Below are 23956 nucleotides of genomic sequence, written 5' to 3' on the forward strand. Positions count from 1 at the left end.
TAGATTCCGTCTGATCCCGTCTGCAAGGCGGGGATTTTAATTATCAATGAAAAGGAAAGGAAGACGTTCTCTAAGTCACCGTTCAGCTTCCTTCAAAATCTGCTGACTGAAACATTTAAAGCCGCACATGTGCTGTTGTTGTTGTTGTTGTGCACGCAGGCACATGTGGATCAAAATGTGATCAGCCAACGATTATCAGGGAGGAGAAATCGACTAAACAGCAGAATTAGCAGATTTTTCTGCAAGATTTTAAGGGATACTTTAGTTGTATTATTCCAAATCACAACCTGCAGGCTTTACCACCTCTGTGCATCAAACGATGAAGGTGTGATGAAGCAAACCTTCTCTAAAACTTAGAACAAACTTTACTGGTACAATTAAAAAGATATGCAGTTCTGCGTTGTGGTTTTCTTGCATATGCAGCCCTCACACTAATAATAAAGGCAGAGTATGGAATAAGTGGGAGCATAGAGTCGAGTGTTAATGCATACACTCACTTAGAAGTGCATTACACTTGGGATAAGTAGCATAAAGTTGTTTCAGAATGTTCTTAAGTGAGAGCAATTTACAAAATGACTCCTCAGCTTAAAAACAACTCGGCCGATTCAGATAAGGATTTTATACTTTAATTACTGAAATGAATATTACTGACTCAAGCCTGTGCAGAAAGGGAAGCACTCATATGTAGATGGTGCGATGCAAAGAGCTGCACCCGGACTGAAATGAGACCTGCTTTGAGTTTACCTAACAGGACCTCGACTCCCAGAGAGGACAGGTACATATTAATAATAATAATAATAATAATGCATTTTATTTATAGGCGCCTTTCTTGACACTCAAGGTCACCTTACAACATTAAAACAAACAGAGTTTAAATAACAAACAGGAAATAAAACACAGTTTAAAAAGTTTAAGTGAAGGGACAGTGGAGTTGTGGTCAGATGGAGTGAGACAGTTTATATAGGTGAGTTTTGAGTTTGGATTTAAAATGTGGGAGTGAGTCAGTGTCACAGAGGTCAGGTGGGAGAGAGTTCCAGAGCTGGTAACAAGGCGAGCAGGGGGGGGGGACAGTGAGGTGGATGGAGGAGGAGGAGGATCTGAGGGTGTGGACGGGTGTGGCAGTATGGAGGAGGTCAGAGAGATATGGAGGGGTGAGGTTGTGTTTGGATTTGAAGGTGAGGAGAAGTATTTTGTAGTTGATCCGGTGTGTGATGGGGAGCCAGTGGAGCTGTTGCAGGATGGGTGTGATGTGGTGGATGGAGGCGGTGCATGTGATGATACAGGCGGCTGAAGTTTATGGAGGGTTTTGTGGGGGAGGCCAAACAGAAGGGAGTTGCAATAGTCCAAACAGGAGGTGACAAGGCTGTGAACAAGAATGCCCGTGGAGTGGAGAGTGAGTGAAGGATGTAGACGGTTAATATTGCGTAGGTGGAAGTAGGCGGACCGGGTGACGTGGTTGATATGGGAGGTGAAGGAGAGGGTGCTGTGGAGGATGACACCCAGACTCTTAAAGGTGACATATCATGCAAAATTGACTTTTTAATGGTTCTTTACCTGAAATATGTGTCCCTGGCATGTCTACAAACCCCCCGAGAATGAAAAAAATCCATTCTGCCCCTGTTTTGATTTCTCCACCTTTCTGTAAATGTGTGTGAAACCAGCCGTTTCAGACTTCCATGTTTTTGTTACGTAACAACAATATCCGGTCTGTCACGGAGTCAGAGCTCGGAGCTTGTTCAGCCCATAGACTGTATAAAATAATACTGAATCCCTCCTCCGTTTTTCATTACCTGCACAAATGTGTGCTAACAAGGAGCTTAGGAGGGAGGCATGCTAGTTGTAGGCTGTCTTAATAAACACAGAGGTCGGTTTTACTCCCCACGTCTGCAGATTTGAAGATCTAGTGGATGATTTTTATTTGTCATGGATAAGTGCTAGCGCTAGTTAGCATAGCCACATAGCTATATGTTCATAGCTGTAGCTGTAGCTGTAGCTGTAGCTGTAGCTGTAGCTGTAGCTGTAGCTGTAGCTGTAGCTGTAGCTGTGTACCAAGACACACGTCGACATGCTGACAAATAAAACAACAAGAAACACTAAATCTGTGACCAATCCTTCAGAAAAGGTCCCGCTGCCTTTCTGGCAGAGGTCGGTGTGACTCCCCACGTCTGCAGATTTGAAGATCTAGTGGATGATTTTTATTTATCATGGATAAGTGCTAGCGCTAGTTAGCATAGCCACATAGCTACACGTTCGTAGCTGTGTACCAAGACACACGTCTACATACTGATAAATAAAACAACAAGAAACACTAGATCTATGATCAATGGTTCAGAAAGGTCCTGCTACAGGCGCCTCTCCGTCAGGATCAGATTCAGAGGGTTGAAGTAACGCGGGTCTGTGAGCAGCCGTGTATATTCAGCCAACATGTAAACATTAGATCAACGTGCTGGAGAGCCGAGGCACATCCACTTCCTGAGGGGGCGTGGTCAGAGGGAAAACAGAGTGTTTTGATGAGGAATGAAGAAGAGGGTTTTTCAGGCAGACCAAAATCTGATTTCAAAGTGTTTTTTTGAGCATAAACTTTAAAGACATGTTTTGGGGACCTCTTAGACCAATATATATGTTGATGAAAAAAGCGTGATATGTCCCCTTTAACCTGAGGGGAGGGGGAGAGGGGCGAGTTGTCGATGGGAATAGAGAAGTTATAGAGTTTGTTTAATGTAGATTTTGTGCCAATTAGAAGAAGTTCAGTTGTATCTACATGTGTCCCTGAGACTCAGCACATGATATGAATGCACCAAAGCAAAACACAAGGTGCACCTAGATACTCGCGCTGCTAACTGGCCTTCTAAATATGAGCAGATAAGTAAATCCCGAGGGTGCCCTGCTGGCGGAGGAATCTTTGTATTCAATTTATCATTGTACATTATTTAGGCTACTCCACGGGGAAATACGCTATCGCTGTCATAAGTTATGCTAATGGCTGCTACTACCATCTGTGAACCGGGGACCATCAGTCAGGCCTCCAGTGCAATTTATGACTTGTGAGAATGATGTGTCATCTTTGAGTGATTAATCATATATGGGGGGTTCTGGGGCTTCCAGGGAGCAGAAACGGTCGCAACAGTGACATAAGGCCATCCGACCCCAAACAGTCACCCAACACCACCGCTGTGCCCCTGTCCCCTCCCCCTGCACACAGCACCCTGCCCCTGTCCCCTCCAATCTACTCAATAAACAAGCCTGGGGCGGCACACAGACGGAGGATAATGGTTCACCTGGAGGTGACAGGAAAAGAAAACAGAGCTCTTTGCATAACGAATGGAGATAGAGATAAGCACAGTGAGGCACTTAGGGATCTTGATAAGAGATTATACAAACATGTCCAAGCTGGAAACTGTTTCTTTTTTAAAGCACACTGCTGTGAGAGCCAGTCCTGCAGTCACTGCCTCTTTCTGCTGAAGCTGCGATGTTGATTTTTATGCTAATTCTCAGATTCAGCCCGCGAGGTCAGAGCTGGAACTTTCTGCACCTTTAAGCATCACTTTTGACCTGCAGGCCTTTATTCAAACATTATTTCATCAGCGAAGTTTTAAAGTCAGACGTGTCGTGTCAGTTCCAGCTTGCATAGACGGTCTTTGGCCTCGTTTATGTAGAAACTGTAAACTATTGTTGTGTTTTGACCGGTATTTACAAAGAAACTGATTTTTTGGGGCGACTGAAAATGCAAACTTTTGAAGATGTGTTCCATTTTTGAAAACATAACTCTTTGCATTGGCTGTGCAAACAACAATGGTGACGTCAGAGTTCCATTCACACATGCATATTAAGTTCCCAGGCAAATAACCTTGCAGGAGCAGGAGGATAAAGGCAATGATGGTGGATTATGGAGCTGTGTTTGTGCTGCTGACTCTTTTGAGTTCACTGACACTTCTCCAGACAAAGTGAACGTTCTTAAGCGTGGGATAGCCGCCGATTGAAGAGCAGATTTGCCTGTAAAATGACCAGGTCTGGTTAAAAATGAAGTCTGCAAGTAGACTAAAATGGCATTTCGACCGGTGGACCCAGGGTCTAAATCTAGTTCAGGGGTAGATAATCTCCCCCCCTAAAAAACCCCTGTTAGGGGGGTAGTACTTTTCAAAAAGCCCCGGGGCTTTCAGGGGGCGGGGCCTGCAATGCTGAACGTGTCTGATTGGTTGATTAACCTCAGTGTTTTTATTCCTCCCTCCGTCCACAATAACATCACACACATCCGTGATTCTCTTGATTTCTCTTTCTTTCATTAGTTTTTATTTGTTCTATCTTGTTTGTATGTGTGTGTACTTTTCAAAAGAAGAAGCTGTGATTCTCTTGATTTAGCAGCTTGTAACAGTAGTCTTCTCTCAGCCCACCGTGAATGCGTCTCTCCTCCCGGTGTTCCGGTTTTAAAAGTGACCCTGTAAACTGGAGACCTTCAGCTGAACGTGTCAGTGTTTGTGGAGTTTACACAGCTGTTGAAACACAGAGGGCGTTTTAAGATTCAATATCCTCATCAGATATTTAATGATGGTCTAAAGACGTTTATGAGGGATGCATCCGGCTGAGGGTCTCCAGTTAACAGGGTCGCTGTTTAAACCAAAACACCGGCCGATCTCTGCGATCACGGCTTTTTGAGTTCAAAAGGATTTTAAAGCCGTGTTGAAACGTCTTTGCTACTCGCGCTTATCTCCTCTCACGTGTTGATTCATTCTTTGCTTTTTACATGTTTTAACGGCAGGTGCAAAATTTTCACTTCTTTTCATGTTTTTCTGCTTTTGGAGCACAATATCAAATTTGAGGAAAATTTATTTTTTCAACAGGCTCCGGGTCAACTTTTTTGTCAAATTTTTGTTGTCCAATTTTTTTTTTTGCAAAATTTTTTTGTCAAAAAAATTTTTTTTCAATTTTTTTTTGTCAAAAAATTTTTTTTTCAATTTTTTTTTGTCAAAAATTTTTTTTTTCAATTTTTTTTCTTCACATTTTTTAAAAAAAAAAAATTGAAATTTTTTTTTTCAAAATTTTAATTTAAAAAAAAAAAAAAATTCAAAATTTTTTTTTCAAACTTTTCCAAAAACCATTCACAGTCATTGTTTTTTCCATCTGTGATGAACGGCATTCGTCTTTGTTTTACTGCCCTCTACTGGTCTGGTGGTGTAGTGTCAAAGGATTTTAAAGCCGTGTTGAAACGTCTTTGCTACTCGGGCTTATCTCCTCTCACGTGTTGATTCAGTGAATCCATCTGTGATGAAATATAGCACCATCTAAAACAGACCAGCTGAGTCTCTTCATGCTAACAGGCTAACTGTTGTGTTGCTCATTATGATACCTGCCTGTCCGTCTGCTTCTATGGTGTCATCTGTGATGAATGGCATTCGTCTTTGAATTTCTGCCCTCTACTGGTCTGGTGGTGTAGTTCATTTACTTTTTATTTCTCCATACGTCACTGGCCTGATTTGCACAATCTACCTGGGACTTCAGCCTGCGGTCCAAACGCAGACAACAATGGGGGCAAAGGAACCTTTTAGTTCAGGGTAAAGTAGTTCTTGGTTGAAATGCACCTTAAGAAACTGGAGGCCTGAAGACGACACTGATCAACATTTTTAGATGCAGACGAAAGCAAAGAAACCACATGATCACCTCCACAGCCAGGCATTATCACAGCCAGAGTAATTAATCCCATATATATGAATGTGTTGGTACGTGGCATGACTCAAACTACTGTTTAGGAAACTTGTGAGGGAGGAGAGCTGCAGGCACACAGCTCCACATCCTCTGTTATGTAAGCAGTGACAAAGGCTGGTGAGTTCAGTGAGCGTTAGCCGCCCGTGGCCAAATTAGCCCGAGTCAGGTCGCACAAAAAACAACCGTGCATGTGCCCTGCCGCTTGACTGGAGCAGAGAAAGGAAACCCAACCTGAGAAGAACGATTTGTTTGGGTGGTCTAGTTAAAGCCGGGTGCTAAATGGGCAACGGTTCTGGTTTGAATGCTAATGAGCCAATTCCCCTCCTGGATGGAGACATCAAAGGCGGAAGGCGCTCCCTCTCTCCGGCTGCACGGGGCTTCATCGTATCATTACACAGCCCAGTGTGCATGTGTGTGTGTGTGTGTGTGTGTGTGTGTGTGTGAGACAGAGACAAATGGGGGGTAAATGAGAGATAGACAACATGATGTTTACATTAGGTCTGCTCTTTTGGGAGCGTGCCAGCATCCAGCCCTGATGTGACACACATCAACACCAGCAACCTGGTACCACTCATAATTACCCTCTATTCACAGGGGCCTCATTTAGCGTGCCATTATCAGAGATCATTGTTATTTCCCTCTATGTATGTACGGAGTCCCCGTGAGACCGGCACGTCTAACGTAGATAACAGAGCTATTTTGGTTAACCCCATTGTGTACATAAAACTGAAGACGTGCAACCAGGAGAGAATTCCCATCAGTGGTTTCTAATGATTTAATGGAGCATGAGGGGAAGTTTCTCTTTCTCCAAGAATAAAACTGGAAATGAAATATAATGTTGATCGGGAACAGGACGACTCTCACCCAGGGCTTTTATTTCATTTCATTTTATTTCACCCCAGTCAGACTGTCTGGCTGCAAAGCTTCAAAGCAACAACAGATTCTGCTGTGACCCAATCACATGATAACACAGAGACGGGGTGTTCTAGTTCCTAAATATAAATTATAACAACTTAAAAAAAGTTCAATGTTTTTCATAAATCACTGAAGAAAGTAAAAATTAAATATATTCTAGACTTTGACCATTTTTCTATCTTAATTTTGATGACCATGGCCTCCGCCTAAAAAAGAAAATAAATGTCTCAAATTCTTAAAATATTTTGAGTTAGAAAGATAAAAAAAAACATGCATCATTCTCCAATCACAGTCCTGGTGTGATTACTGACATGATAGGTGTCCAGAGCGCCATCATGGATGCTCTCCTGTAAGAGAATAAGCTACAGAAGGTCTACACTGGCTGTATCAAAGCATAAGCCCTCTCCTGGTTCAAATCCTACCTCTCTGACCGCCACCAGTTTATCAGCATCAACAACCTCAAGTCACGCACAGCCCCCCTCTCTCATGGTGTCCCCCAGGGTTCGGTGCTTGGTCCCCTCTTCTTCATCATCTACATGCTCCCCCTTGGTCACATCATACGCAGCCATGGCCTCCATTTCCACTGTTATGCCGACGACATCCAGCTTTACATTTCAACCGCATCCATCACCGCTGCTTCCCACGCCACCCTCACAAACTGCCTCACTGAAATAAACTATTGGATGCAAACAAACTTTCTCAAACTCAGTTGTAATAAATCCGAAATTCTCATCATAGGCCCAAAATCCCTCACTTCCACCTGCCCAGACTTCTCACTCATTATTGATAAATCCACTGTTTCAGCATCCACCCACATCCATAACCATGGTATCATTTTTGATCAGTCACTCAACTTTCAACAACACATTAACAATATTTCAAAAAACGCTTTCTTCCACCTCAAAAACATCGCCCGTCTCCGCCCCTCCCTTTCCTTCACTGCAGCTGAAACTCTCATCCACGCCTTCATCACCTCAAGACTCGATTACTGCAATAGCATCCTCTACGGTACACCCAACACCCTCCTCAACAAATTACAATACATACAAAACTCAGCTGCACGCCTCCTCACTCACTCCCGCTCCAGAGACCACATCACCCCAGTCCTCCAGAACCTCCATTGGCTTCCCATCCCCTCAAGAATTCAGTACAAGATCCTCCTCATCACCTACAAAGCCCTCCACAATCTAGCTCCCTCCTACCTCACCGACCTTCTGCAGCCATATAATCCCTCCCGCAACCTCCGCTCCACCAACGCCAACCTCCTCACCCCTCTCACCAAACCCAAGCACCGAGCCTGGGGGGACAGGGCCTTCTCTGTCGCTGCCCCCACCCTCTGGAACTCTCTCCCCCGACACCTCAGACTCTCTCCCTCACTCACCAACTTCAAATCCGGACTCAAAACACACCTTTTTACAAAGGCTTTTAAACTAGAATTGATTGGTTTTGCTCTTTGCTCTTGCTGCCTTGCTCTTCTTTGCTTTTTTTTTTGCACTGTTTTCCTTTCCTTTGCTTTTCTATTGTATAATTTTATCTTATTTTCCTGTAAAGCGCTTGGAGAATCTTTTAAAGCATTCTATTTATAAATAGAATGTATTATTATTATTATTATTATTATTATTATTATAAGTACTTTATTTATATAGCACTTTTCACAGGCAACAGTCACAAAGTGCTTTACAACAACAAGACATGCAGAAAGAAAGATAAAACCAATAGGCAACATAAAAATGACAGAGGTTACATGATCCTTAAAAGCATTAAAAGTTATCCAAGAATCAACTAAAAGCCTCCCTCAATAAATGTGTTTTTAATGTAGACTTAAAAACATCTGCAGATTCTGCAGAGCGCGGGGATATATCAGCAGAGCGTTCCAGAGTCTAGGGGCCACAGTCTGGAAAGCTCTGTCACCGCAAGTGCTGAGGTGTGTTCGTGGAAAAGTTAAAAGGTGTAACATGTTGGACCTGAGTGGGCGAGGGGGCCGGTAGGGGTGAATGAGTTCTGACAAGTATTCTGGAGTCTGACCGTGTAGGGATCTGTAAGTAAGTGTGAGAGTTTTGTACTGGATTCTATAGGGGATGGGGAGCCAGTGAAGGGATTTAAGAACCGGGGTGATGTGAGACCGGTTGTTTGACCGTGTTAGTACTCTGGCTGCTGCATTCTGTATTGACTGGAAAGAAAACAAGCAACAGGAATGATCACAACCTGGAGAGGATTGTCAAGAAAAGTTGATTCAAGAGTCTGGAGTCTGTGCATCAAGAGCCACCATGCACAAGGAAAGAAGCTACAGCTGTCACATTCTTAATATCAAGACACTCCTGCACCAGAGACCAGGTCAGAGAAGTCTTACCCGGCGTAAAGAGGAAAGGAACTGGACTGTTGCTCAGTGGTCCAAAGTCCTCTTTGCAACTGAAAATGGAGAGCCACAGAATCCCAGACGTGTGAAGTCCAGTGTGAGGTTTCTGCAGGGCCATGACATCTGCTGGTGTTGGGAGTTCTGTGTTTTATCAAGTCCAGAGTCAACACAGAGTCTACCAGGAGATTTGAGAGCACTTCATGCTCACATATTTGTGTATCTGTCTTCCAAGCTTTATGGAGTTGCTGATTTCCTTCTCCAGCAGGACTTTGCAACCTGCCCGCAACGCCAAAACTCCTACCAGATGGTTAGCTGACTGCTTGATTGGCCAGCCAACTCACCTGATCTGAGCCACATAGAGAGTCTGTGAAGTACACAGACCAGCTGAAGGCCACTATCAACTTTGGCTCGAACACCCAACCGATCACTTCCATGCAACTCCACATCGGTGCAGGAATTTGAAGTAAAGGAGCTCCAACCAATGCACAACAAAGTTGGACATGTCTGTTCTTTAAACCCTTTTCTTGAGAAATCCCCCCCCACACCATCTAAAGCCACAAGAAGTCCTGAAACTGTAGGCGACAAACTAAAGTTTCCACACATACAGTGAAGGCTCTGTCCAGTTTTTACACCCACTGTGGGAGCTGTGGGAACAAAAACATGGCTCAGGTGTGTGAGGCCAGCGTGATGGATCATCCCGCTGTGAAGCTGCCCCTCCGCAGAGCCCTGAGAGGACAGCTGGGAGATAAGGCCAGCTCTGTACGAGAGCACGTCTACACTCCACATCGATCCTCGCCGCCACCAAGGCAGGAGGTCTTCACATGCCACGCCGCAGATACGGGGAAGAGGGAGGGTCGGTGAGAACGGTGGGAACAGTACCGCAGGTTTAGCAGCCACCTTTGAGTGATAAAGACAGCTGAAGATAAAAACCCCTCTCGGCCTCGTGCAGATAAAAGACAAGAGCTTTGTTTCAGGGGGAAAATAACATTTTCAGCTCTGGGCTGATAACAGTAATCTCTACCAGGTTATAATCACCTCCTTCTTTTTCAAGTGTGTCCAAAATAATCAAGAATGCACACGTTAGAAGTGATACAATGGAAAGACTTGATTTCTACTGTTTTTATTTATCTGGTTACTTCTTTTAAAATCATTATTTTATGACCTTCTTCATTTGATCTCTTTGCATCATCCTGTCTGTTGTCTCCTTCCTGGAGCTCTCTGGGCTGCATGCTTGTGAATGAAAGGTGCTTTATAATCAAAGTTAGGGGTTAAAAGTTGAGTTTTGTTTAACACCACAAGAAAATTTGAATATTTTTAAATGAGGAGAAAGAGATTCAGAGATACACACACTTTGGGACTGTTCCAGAATTCAAATGTTGGTTTGAAATAGAACATTTGTAATCAAAGGCATTCGGGGTGAAAATTAGTTTTATGCATCATTTTGTGCTTTTTTAAGATATTCCATTGGATAGTGTTTGGTGTCTGCAGAGCGGGGTTCTTTTTTGTCTTCAATTAAACTAAAAAAACTTGTTCCAAAAGTTCACAAACAAGCTGCAACTTCCGGTCTTAAAATATGAGTCCAATGCAGAAGTGTTAAAAACTGCAGTTCATCAAGGATCCACTTGAGGCTGGCTGCAGAAACACAGGAAACCACATACACACCAATTCAAAGAAGCTGCTCTTTACAGCAGAAATAAACATGTTTACAGCCTGGTTCAAAAGATGAGTGTAGTCTGGATAGCTCATTTCTGGATCGGCACACACTGTACACTGTTGGAAGCAAGATTACTGTAAACAGTGTAGTATAAGTCACACAGGCGGATAAGAGGCAGTCTGTTTTGAGGGGTTTCTTGAGCTCTTCTTGTAGCTCTTTCCAGTACCATCTGTTTGTCCTCACGTTGAGTTTGCAAACTTACTTAGCCTATATTGGTTTGAATGTGGTGAAGAATGGACACTGACAATGACCAATTTGCCTCCAGAGTCACGCCGGTCACTCATCGTCTTTTCAATCAAACCACAGAGTTCAATGACTCAACAGTAAAGTTAAAGGTGTGTTCGTGGAAAAGTTAAAAGGTGTAACATGTTGGACCTGAGTGGGCGAGGGGGGCGGTAGGGGTGAATGAGTTCTGACAAGTATTCTGGAGTCTGACCGTGTAGGGATCTGTAAGTAAGTGTGAGAATTGTGTACTGGATTCTATAGGGGACGGGGAGCCAGTGAAGGGATTTAAGAACCGGGGTGATGTGAGACCGGTTGTTTGACCGTGTTAGAACTCTGGCTGCTGTGTTCTGTATTGACTGGAAAAGGAAATGGTGCACAAGCAACAGGAATGATCACAACCTGGAGAGGATTGTCAAGAAAAGTTGATTCAAGAGTCTGGAGTCTGTGCATCAAGAGCCACCATGCACAAGGAAAGAAGCTACAGCTGTCACATTCCTAATATCAAGACACTCCTGCACCAGAGACCAGGTCAGAAGAGTCTTACCTGGCGTAAAGAGGAAAGGAACTGGACTGATGCTCAGTGGTCCAAAGTCCTCTTAAAATCGTAAATCAGTGTTTTCCTTACATACATGATTATGACCCAATGGGAGATACAAGCTTTTGGAAAGTGGCCAACATCACTTAGTATCCCAGAATGCTTTGCATAGAAAATCAGCTGGCTGCTACTATAGTAGCTGTCTGCAGGCTGCAAGACGTTACATGTTCCACCTACCCAATACGTCATGGTTACAAGTTCTGCACACAAGCCTACAAGTTTATTTATTTATTTATTTATTTATTTTTTAACAAACACAACAAGTTAAACCATCTGGTTCAATAGCATCAATCATAACAGTTTGATTCCTTGAGTATTTCTATTTCAGTGAAGTTATAAAGTTTAGAATCTTGCAGTTATTTCCTCAGATAATTGCATGTTTTAAATAAGTCACTCATGCAAAAGTGACACATGCGAATAGCTTTATTTTGAAGTCCTCCATCTTTATGTTTATTGAACCATATATAGATGAACTCTGGTAGTAAAACAAACATTTGTGAATACTGTCTGAGTGACTTAAGCTGAGGTTTTTTAGAGTATAAAGCTGTCTGAGGGAAATACTCTCACTACAGTCTGAAGGCGATCTGACAGTTTGCAGACGACTTCTGCGTTTACATTGCAGCCTACAACTTCCTGTTTTGACATATCTTGTGTGATTGGACAGCTGCAAGCTCCACCCCCAGCCTGTTACATGCTCCGCCCCTCTCTTGCAGAATTGCATACATTCCTCAACTGTGTGTCAGATTGCGTACTGGGACTAACGGTGGTGGTATAGATATTGCATGCATTTCATACCAGTAGAAGACGCCGCCTATTTTTAGATGAATAAAAGTAATAAAAGAGTGATTAATGCAGAAGATTGGAAGATACTTAAAGCAGCTTTCAATGAGTGCTTCTTGTGTTTCTTTCATTCTTTATTCCTCCATTATGTCGTTCAACAGACGGAGAGTGATTCCACAGAGAGAACAAGAATTGAACGGGCAGATTTGAAATTAATGTATTGTTATTAAAGTGTCAGCTGGTGCACAACAAAAGATGTGTGTGTTTAATAGAGGTCTGTTTGCAGGTTGTAAATGATGCATGTGTTTCTTTACGTCACGTGTGTTCTGTTTTTTATCTTCCTGTCATCAAAATGTGAAATCTTTGTGCTGATTTTGTGGAGTCTAAATTGATGAAATGCATAAATACTCTTCTTTAATAATTCTCAGTGAAATGACTCGGGCTTGCTGTGTTCATTAAAAAACACCAGAAATATGTGTCTTAGCATTTTGCAGTTAATTGACCTCATATCTTGTGCCAGTAAGTTGGCTGTGAAAGCATCACTGGGAGTCAATTAGGAATGAAAGGAGGCTCTCCTCTCCAACGATGGTGAAAGCTACAATTAGAAATCCTCTGGAGTTAATAAGCGCAGCTGCAGGTCACAATCAGCTGAAATGTTTCCTCACAACGTATGACATTAATTGACACACAGATCTAACATTTCAGTGTTGACTGCCGCAAATTTAAACCGTCGCTGTGCCGAAACTGTCAATCTGAAGCACTGCGACGTCTATCATTGTTTGGAGGAGACGCAGGATCAATCAACGAGGCTGCGTCCTGAGACTCGGAGGACTGTGAGAAGGTGATTTGCTGCAAAATAACAATGATGGAAACATAATGGCGAGGAAAATTGCTCCTATTGTTTCTCTGTACGTGTCAGATGAAGACTGCGGCAGAGACAGGCATCAATCTAAGGGAGGGGTGCGCGCTGCTCTTACAGAGCTCGGCGTGGTTATAGAGACGCATGTTGGTGACCCCTTTGCTCTCAATCACAGAAGTTCTTTAGACTGCGGCGCGCTGAGGGCCTCTCCATGTCACTGACACAGATTGGGATGCTGCTGCACGGCTACGCAACAGAGTCTGAGCGGTTTGCAGACCTAACCGTGTATCAGACAAGACGAGGGCCACTCCAAGCTGCATGATTAGATGTGAATAAGATTTCAACAGCTTTGTGTACACTCTAATGGGCACCGTGTGCACCGAGCGGTTAACTATGCTTCGGCTTTGATGTTGCTTTACAGACATCCCTCGCCTCTGAAGACTCATACTGCACGCCAGGTGTTCCAGTCCTAATAAATATATAAACAAATGCAGAACGAGAAGCCATTCTGCCAAGTTTATAATTCTGCCCTAATGTGCTTCTCTTTGTAAAATCCTGTTTCTTAAAGTGCTTTAAAGAGGCGTGCGATCCACAGGAAAAGTTTGACAGATAAGTAACAGTCATTGAAACATTTTAAAGTCACCCACGATGTTATCTGTTTCCCAGGTTAATCATTTAAACATGGCTGTGAGGCCAGTGCATGCACAAACAGGGAGTACCTTTAATATTCCAAATACCAGTGAAGGTCTTGTTTATTAACTGCACTAAGCCTGCAGGAGCTTTGGGCCGATTCATACCTGATAATGAGAGGACAAATCTGTTTTGGGGTTTTCTGTTGTTTCTGTTTTTTTGCACAGGTTTCTATTAAACTGAGGGTTCTGCAGATCCAGCATTAAAGCTAGGGTTGGTAGTCAGATTTAGATCCACTTTTTGTTATACTGGTTAAAATGATCTTTCTGTCCCAATAATGTGTTCTTAAAAAAGAGCGAAACAAAGCAGCCGGAGTAAACCTGGGAAAACACCAACCAATCCCTGCCATCAGGAGCCAAATGATGAAACCAATCAACTCCTGTCCTGCCGTTCTGCCCGCCTCCTGCAGAGCGTATATTTCATGCGGGAGGGGTTAGACGGAGTCCTGAGGAAATGCTACATTCAAATTCATGCTAGTTAATCGTGACGACCAACCCTAGCTTTAAACCTCACGGACTCATCAGAGCAGGGGCTCACGGTGGTGCAGTGGGTAGCGCTGTTGCCTCACAGCTAGAAGGTTCCTGGTTCAAATACCCGGCCGGGCGGGTGCCTTTCTGTGTGGAGTTTGCATGTTCTCCCCGTGCATGCGTGGGTTCTCACCGGGTTCTCCGGCTTCCTCCCACAATCCAAAAACATGCTCAGGTTGATTGATCACTCTAAATTGTCCGTAGGTGTGAGTGTGTGCATGAATGGTTGTCTGTCTCTCTGTGTTAGCCCTGTGATAGGTTGGCGACCTGTCCAGTGTGTACCCTGCCTTCCGCCCGAAGCCAGCTGGGATAGGCTCCAGCCCCCCGTGACCCCTAACGGGATAAGCGGTCAGGATAATGGATGGATGGATGGAAGGACTTTAAACCTGGATGATTACGTCACAACCTTACAAGCTTGACCACGACAGCCAATGAGAAAGAAGCTCACAGTGTCTCAACACAACATTAGCTCCTCACGTGTCTAACGCTAGCTCTCATAGAGGTACAATCTCCCTCACAGGAGCTCTCACAGACTTCTTCAGCTTCCTTCTTTTGGATAACCTGAAGGCAAAGCATCACTACAGCTGTTTCAGTCTACTTCTCCATGAGATACATGCACACAAAATCATGCAAGATAGTACAGGATCAAAAGCAACGCCAGTGCAAAAACTGCAGTTCCTCCAGTGTCCACTTGAGGCTGTCTCCAACTCAAAGCATCTATTTTTTACAGCAGAATTAAACAGCCTGATCCAGTTTCTTTCCTGTAACCCCTACATGTGTGTTTGACAGGGACAGATGCATGGAAAATTGCTTTATTAGATACAGTATATAAAGTAGACACCATGCATACAGGCGTCCAACCATGGCGAATTTGCAACCCCCTGTCCTTATTAGGCTTCCACAATTAATGCAGAAATGACAGAATGTTGAGTTAAGGATACTCCAACCATTAAAACATACAACTGGATCAATGTGTGCAATAAAATGTAGGACTTTGACTCATCTTCATCACATTTCTTGACTCGTTACAGCTGTGCAGAAGGTCAAATGTATTCACAAACCGTCTGCTTTGATTGCACCAAGGATAAGAGTTGTGCATATTCTTAGAAGTGGGTGTGTTGTAGCTGTTTGCATGGTGGCAAGGCTTTATCTTCATCTCCACCTCATGTCAGGGTAAAGACTAGCTTAAAGCCAGCCGGGGGTTGCCACTTCCAATATGGCCGCCCTCATCGTTGGGCTGCTTTGCTTTGCACAGATTATAATCTGAGTAATATCTTGTCGTATGCAATGTAGCATTATTTTCCTGTCTTGTAGTGTGGTCATGTTTGAGATTAGAGAGGATAACATCTTGCAGAGGCTGTGGCTCGAAAGGTTAGCATGTCAGATGTAGCATGTGTGACCAGGGTTAGTTCGTACTGACGCCCGTGCATGAATGTGGGGTGAATGGAGAAACAGCTATTACAGTACAGTCCATGTAACATTCATGTGCATGATCAATTTGTAATGAAAAAAACATATATGTTCAGTCTAAGCTTTAAAACCTGAGGATTATGGATCCCATGCAGCCAGCACTGAGAGAAGCAACAAGAGTGAGACCTCCAGCCGGAGCTGTGCAGGATTATCAGATGCAGCCGTGCAGCTCGTGTTAGAGAGACAGGGTCTATGAGATAAATAAGATGCACTGATGTCTAATGTCCTGGCTGGGATCACAGTGTTCAAACTGAAGGCTGTCAGGAGACGATGACACATCCAAAGTGACAACCAGCACAGATGGATAAGCAGCGCCGGCTGAAGCATTGACCTTATTTCATTGTCATACAATTCCAACAAACCATCAAAAAATCCCTCTTCAGACTCAACATTAACATTCCTCCGTTTCCCCCGACCTCGTCTTAATGATTACTTCAATCATGTCAGAGTAAAAGTCAGATTTGAGGAAAGGAGAACAGTGGGGTTGGACAGTAGCATTCTCCTGGAGTTCCCAGCCTATTATTCCCACACCACGCTCCGCTGCCTCACATTTCCTCCACTGCTTTGATGATAATGTTCTTCGGCAGGCCACTAAAGTAATGACCGTCTCTGTGTGTGGTACAGCGGGAGGATTGAGCTGCTCTACACACTAATGTTTAGGTCTTACATTGAGCCACATTTAACTCAGACACTTGGAGCGAAACAGACGCCGGAGTCTGAATCCACAGAAGAATCAAAGATTGTGCCAATATGCTGCATCTGATATGTGCAACTTTAATTGCTTTAAATGCCATAGGAGCAAACATTTACATGATTTAATACATTATGAAGTTTTCTCTTACCTCCTCCTCCTCCCAGAAGACTGGAGTTTGCTGCAAGGAGAAAGAAAAGCGAGTTAGTCAACTTCACAGGGGAAAAAAAACTGATCATTTAACAAAGCAGACGATGTTTAGAAGTAAAAGTTATAATTATTTGACTCCACAAGTGTAATTTTTCTCTGAATACACCAATTTGACTGCCTAACTTATTGGTGTTTTCAACAGAACAGAAGCACTACAGACAGAAATGATTGAAACTGAGAACACAAGAGATTAATTCATGAAAACACAAAAGAAAAACGATCGGCACAAAGCGCCAAGAATCGCCTGAAATTGGCTCGAATGATGATGAAATTATTGCTGTTTTTCAGTCAAATCTGTGATCACACATTTTAATAACCGTACCTGGCAATGCAAGATTTTTTTGAATTTGAGTGAGAGTTGGAAAAACACAACCATCATCCAAGTATTACAAGTAACAAAAAACAGCACCCAATGGTTTCTTTATTACATCTCCAGGAGACTAACGTGATCCCTGTGCGTGGCGGTGTTTCCCTTTCACCGCTAAATGAGCAAGCTGGCAGTGAAAATGTGATTCATTCTGCTGCTAATTTCAATATTCGCTCTTTGGCAGATCCCCTTCCTTGGCGACATTACAGAGGTTATGCTCAATAAAACATGTGGTTCATTAAAAGTAATTAACAGACACGTGGAGTTTTGAGACGACTGGATCTACCCTCGGACAGAGAGATCCAGACCCTCACCCGTGTCTTTATCAGACGTGTCGTATACGTGAGCTGAGATGAGCGAGGCCTCTCTGTCATCCGTGACCCTCTATATGTAGAACACCCTCAGGGATGCATTCAGAGAACGATTGCTTCGCTTTTGCATTGATAAACGTGTGCAGTGACACAAAAAGAAACGTCTTAAAACACAAGAAAATGTCGTCTTTGAGGTTCAAGTGCAAATGTTCGAATATGGATGTGGAAGAAATGCCCCTCCTCTCTGTGCAAGAGCAGCAGCAGCGCTAACAGCAAAGCACAATGAGAGTCAAACTAGTTACTTTGTGCAAATTCCAGTAATCCTGGAGCCAATTCACCTTTTTGTGAGATAAGCAGTAAAACTGTGTTTAATATTCTGACATTAAAGCTCCAGTGAGGAGTTTTTAAACAGGTTATGAAACAGACTAATTAACAGTGAGGCCTCTTCATGACCTACAAAAGCAAACAAGACCTTCAGCAGAAAGATTGAAGGTTTCTTTGGTGTGAGTTTTGATGCCTGTACCCGCTGTTAGGGGGAGGAGTCAGACAAGGTGTAGACAACCCTTCTTTTACCTCCCCACAGCAAATATTCATGATGAGTGATACTTTTAATCGTAGAAGAGAAAGCAAGAGGATATTTCTTTTGTGCAAATGTGCAACTTTTACAAAAGGAGATCAGGTATGTTATAAGAGGAAACACTTTGTCCACAGGGGGCGCCAAAACCGACACTAACAACTCAACTTTATCTATACAGCACCTTCCATATGTACAAGCATGCAGCCCAAAGATAGAGAGATGGGTGAAATAATAAAAAGACATTATCCTGAAAAATACTTTAAAATCAATTAAAATCAATACAGTAAAATTAATAAATAAGAGTAGAAAGCAAAATAAAAAATCTGTTTCAGTGAGGAAAATTAGATAAATACAATAAATAAATGGGTAACAAATCCATGCATTTGTTACCTCCAGGTTAGATTACTGTAACTCCCTCTTATCAGGCTGCCCCAATAAGTCTCTAAAGATTCTTCAGCTAGTTCAAAACGCCGCAGCTCGAGTATTGACTAAAACTAGGAAGAGGGAGCACATCTCTCCAGTGTTAGCTTCTCTACACTGACTCACCATAAAATGTAGAATAGAATTTAAAATCCTTCTTTTAACCTACAAAGCCCTTAAAAATCAGACACCCTCGTATCTTAAAGAGCTCATAGTGCCCTATTACCCCTCTAGAACTCTACGCTCCCAACATGCAGGCTTGCTAGTTGTACCTAAAGTCTCCAAAAGTAGTATGGGAGGTAGAACCTTCAGTTATCAGGCCCCTCTCCTTTGGAATCATCTACCAGTCAGGGTCCGGGAGGCAGACACCCTCTCTACTTTTAAGAGTAGGCTTCAAACTCTCCTTTTTGATAAAGCTTATAGTTAGAGCTGGATCAGGCTTGGACCAGCTTTTGTCATGCTGCTATAGGCCTAGACTGCCGGGGGAACTGGCACACTGACACACTGGGATCCTAGCTCACCCTCTTCCCCCCAACCCCTTCATCACTTACTTTAACTCTGCCTGTCCCATTAAAGTTACTAACCATAGACCTTTCTGGAGTCCCTGAGCTCCCTTGTTTCGTAGGTTCCTCTGAGCTGCCGTAGACGTCCTCCTGCTGTGGACGATCTGGACTCCAGCTGATGCGGACGTGCTGGACTCCAGCGGCAACAGCTTCTACGACTCGTCTCATCACTATCACCTCTCTCTCTTACTCCCCTCTATCTGTCTTTCCAGACCCAACTCAGTCGAGGCATGATGGCTGTCTAACATGAGTCTGGTCCTGCTGGAGGTTTCTGCCTGTTAAAGGAAGTTTGTCCTCTCCACTGTAACTAGCTAAATACTGTGAGGTGTAATGCTCATGGTGGATTAAGGTGGGGTCAGACTGAGTCTTACCCTGTCTTGGTGTTGGGTCTCTGTTCATAATTTGACATAGAGTGGTCTAGACCTCCTATGTTTGTAAAAGAGTCTTGAGATAACGTTTGTTGTGATTTGGCGCTATACAAATAAAGATTGATTGATTGATTGATGAATAAATGTTAAAATAATATTTTCTGTTATTTTATTTCCAATTTAATTTTTAGTTTTTTTTTAATGGCAAACAATTGCAAAATAAAATGAAATAAATGCAGCAAAATGAATAAATAAGGATAGGTAGAGAGAGAATTGAAAAATCAGTTAAAGTAAAAAAGATGAAATAAATACATAACAAAATAGGATTAATAAATGTTAAAATAATAATACTATTATTATTATTACTAAAAATAATAATAACAAAAATAACAATACAAAATAATCATTAAAATAAAATAATGATGATGTAGTCCAGGGACAAAATTAAGTTACTCCAAATTAAAAGCCAGATTAAAACTTTTCTGATCTGCTCGTTAGCTTGCTCCAAGAAGGACCTGACTGAATAACATCTGTGAAATTTTAACTCCACAATAATCTGAATAAAAAAGTTGCAGCTCAGTTCTTTCAGCACACAAAAACATTGAATTACTGACAGCTCCTCGACACAACCAGACACAAAACAAAGAGTAAGATGCTTTCAGCTGCAAAAGTTTTTTTGGACTCAACCTCAACACCATGGGGAAACATCTGACAGATATTTACACTGAAGATGCAACCTAATGCAAACATCTTTCCTCAACCGTCTGCTCTTACACGCTCACTCAAAGAAATCTGAGTTACTGACTATGAATCACTGAAAGAAGATATCCCCCTGTTCCTTACTGCTCATGATCTCCTCTATGCATGAGTAGTGCTGAATTCACTCTGCATCATCGCTTGCTTCTTGCAGCAGACAACAAACAGAATTGCTGATAGCTGTTCTGCAGAAGTAGAGCATGATGCACCCTGCTGTGCACATTTACGCTGCTATATTACGATGCAAAGTTCTTTGTGATCCGACCTCAGGGCGAGCGTGTATCATGATAGTGGCATGCAACTCTCAGTGCTATCAGTCAGCTCAATCCATAAGAAAGCCTCTAAAGTCTCACTGTCAGTCTGTTGTCAGCTTTAAGACAGTGCGGTTCAGAAGTGCTCCGTAAGACCGGGCTCTGCTGCGTGTCGTTCGTGTGGATCTCCAGCTTTCGCCACGGCTTACTGGTTCATCAGAAGGTAACGTCAGAGGAACATCTTCGTGAAGGACGTATCATTAAAAGACGAACCTGGATGCGTCTTCTGTCAGTTACAGACACGCATGGCACATGAGAGCAGAAAGATTAGAGGGGATTTAAAGTACAGCTGTTCATTTGGGTGTTAGAGAAAGAAGGTAGCCTGTATGTTTGAAGTGTAGTTCACACGGCGGGCATTTGAAGACTCATACGCTGCAACATGCCTTTAATGATGCTCCGTTCCTGCCACAGGATTGGCTATCATTAGCAGCGAACACTAGCCCATTAAAAGCTTATTATTTCTGGGAGAAGCGTTTTGGTGCACAAGCGACAGATAATGAACATGTGGTGTCATGGACAGGACTCCAATCAGCACACACACTCTCATGGCTGTTATTATTTTTCTCCTGATTACACACTAAAGGGGACTTCTGGAGTTCACTCAGTTTCCACACCTTTCTGTGGCACCATTATGGCTCAGCATTGTTCTCGTCTGAGCACCACACATGTGAGTGGGCATCGGGACAAAGAAAGCTCTCCCACTGCAGAATTTGTTTCATCAAAGGGCTTTTGTTGTGTGTGTGTGTGTGTGTGTGTGAGTGTGTGTTTATACAATATGAGCACAGCAAACACACACAAGAAAAAAGCAACTCAAACAGGGATGTACTGACAATCCACTGTCATGTTTACAATAGCACCTCTCCAGGTTTTTCTGTGATGAAAAAGACGCTTGTGTTCTCGCAGCCTTTGTTTAGCTCTGGAATCTGTCAGCGATCAACAGCAAACACGCAGCTCAAATATGCATTCCCAGAATAGGAATGTTTGTGCTCGTGTTCCCAAAGCACGGGGAGATGTAGTACAAAAGTAAAAGCTTTATTATACTGACGAAACAGAGACGGTTTTAATTGGACCAGACGGCAGACGACTCAAGAGTTTGTTTGGGGTCAATTTTAAAATCCAATACATGAAAAATAACTGAAGCAGCTTGCTTTCCTGCACACTGTGAGCCTTCTTACTTCATTCCTATCTTTGTCAAGAGTTGCACATGTGCAGTATGGATATGCTTCTTCTCATTGGCTCGCTCTGAAAGCCCCTCTTGCTCACACTGAACTCTGTAAATCAGCATTGATTCTCCTAACTCATGGAATACCCTCAAACAGACTTTAAAGATATCTATCCCCTGTTTTGCAGAGTTTAAGACTCTGATCTCTGACCCCTGTGTCTCAAGTTGTATCTGTTTTAATGAATGTATTGTGTTGTGAATGATTGTGCGTTTGTTTGTTGTTTCTGATGTGCTGTTGATCTCTGAGACAATAAATAAAGGTCTTAAATTGAATTGAATTGATGCTTTGTAGCCTAGTTTTTAAAAATGTTGGCCAAAAACAGGCAGAATGACCCTGACTGGACTGCAAAGTATTTATTTGTTAACAGCCAACATGCAAGTCTTTTGCAATAATTCAAGAATATAACATTCAGAAGCATCACTTTGAAAAAAACACCAAACTCTCCAGGACCAGGTTTCCTTAAGGGGGTCACAGGTGAGGGAGGTCTGCATCTTATGAATGCAAGCATACAACTCTGGTGTAGTCCTGCACAGACCAACACAGTCTGGTTGAATTGAAGTCTGATCAGAAATATTCAGCAGGAAAAGTACCAGGAACTTCTAGTCCTGGGAGGCTCCTTTTTAAGAGGTTCTTCAAGCCTGTTGTTGTATGCATTCCTATGAAGGTCTGAAGAGCAATGGAAATCAGGCAATTTGGTCTGTTTGCATACAAAAGGGTCTTCTGACTCAAGATCTGAAGATCTGACGAGAAGAAGAACCTCAGTGATGAGTAGGATACAAAACCAGCACCAGGTGGCCACAGAGCCACCGCAGTTTCCCTCAGTGTGTCATGCATCTTGGAAAAGACTGAGCGGCCATTCCCAGACCAAAGTAGAGAGAGAGTGTGAGGTAGTCTTTGTGCATGAAGAGTTTTGATGAGGCCAAATTAAAGTTAGAGTTGTGTCTGCATTAAAAAAAGTGTGTCATGCATCCTGGGAAGGACTAAGCACTTATACCAGACTCAAAAGTAGCGGGAGGATGCATACTGGTCGACGATGACGCCAAAATAAAAGTTAGTTTGTCATCTGCATAAAAAATGTCCCCATGTCTGACACTTCAGCCTTCTGCAGGGTTAAAATCGTGGCACTTAGAAAAGCAGACTTCATTTTGATGCATCCATTTGCATTTAGTTAAAGTTTGCATTTAGCAAAAGCAGAAAAAAAGACTTTGAATGCTGCAGAAAATGTCCAGCCTGCTTCAGACCTGGTCCTTGAATCTGGTCCTGCTCTATGCCATCTTCAAACTGCAAACCTAAAGGTCACTATCCTTCAGGAGGCCTGTAAAGACTCCTCTGTTGAGATAAGCCTTCTTATATTTCCCTGTCAGTGTCTGGAGTTACGGTTCATGTTGTCTGTCTTACTGTCCTTTGTTTCATGTTGTGAGAAGATGATTATGTGTTTGTGAAGCACTTTGCCAACATGTGATTTTAAAGTGTCACACACATAAAGCTGCACTCAAACCTTCATCTGAAATACCTCAAAGCACGGTCCTACGTTTTAATTCCCCATGATGTAGACGTGTGAAGCGCGTTCCTGTTTATATCTCACTGCAGTGTTCAAAGTTAGAGTTTCAGATCCAGTTAAAAGCAAACTAATAGTACTGCAGTTTCCAGAAAAGTCTATCATCATTGTCTCGTCTCCTGGGGAGTCTTCCTATTCCTGAGCTATTAAAACACTGGGGTTTAATTACCTGACATTATGGAAATGCATACCTGAGGGGGGTGCTTCATTTACTCCACACCTAATCAGAGACTGAAGATGTGGCTGCTAATCAGTCTAACACAACTCTCTGGTGCGTGTGTGTGTGTGTGTGTTGTGTGTGTAAGTGTGGTGGTGGTAGTGAACAGGGGAGTCTCAGGGTTGAGATGTTAGATGCTTTTTAACCACATGTGACTCGGTGTGATCACGGCAATAGCCCACTGGGAGACGAGGAGCGTTTGACAGCCGTCTCATCTCTGCAGCGGGTTTAATAAATATGGAGGAAGGGAAGGGGAAAACGCTGCTTTATGCCTTTTCATTTCCTGCTCTCCCTGCTTCCTCTCCTTTAATGATCAAAATGTCATGAAACATGTTTTGGCAGTTTATCTTGGAGCACACTGCGCTGCTTATGCACACAAAATATCTGTAGCCTACAGAGTCAGTGAGCTCAGCCTGCAGCGATACATATCAAGGAGACATTCAAATCCAGAAATAGATGGGGACAAACTTTAAAGCTGGCGTACATTTTTACATTTAAATGAAAGTGTGTTGCATTCAAAGCCCACCTGCCAAACCAGTTCACTCTACTCTGA

General features: G+C 42.9%; 1 protein-coding gene across 1 annotated transcript in view; it reads right to left on the reverse strand.

Moving 5' to 3' along the window:
* Positions 1–23956, reverse strand: part of macrod2 (mono-ADP ribosylhydrolase 2) — a 420924-nt gene that overhangs the window by 138221 nt on the left and 258747 nt on the right. The window contains exon 4 of the mRNA XM_034682272.1: positions 16674–16703. Within this exon, the coding sequence (XP_034538163.1) occupies positions 16674–16703 (30 nt within the window). The remainder of the gene's footprint in view (positions 1–16673; positions 16704–23956) is intronic.

The sequence above is a fragment of the Notolabrus celidotus genome, chromosome 4 (assembly GCF_009762535.1).
Source record: "Notolabrus celidotus isolate fNotCel1 chromosome 4, fNotCel1.pri, whole genome shotgun sequence".
NCBI classification, from domain to species: Eukaryota; Metazoa; Chordata; class Actinopteri; order Labriformes; family Labridae; genus Notolabrus; species Notolabrus celidotus.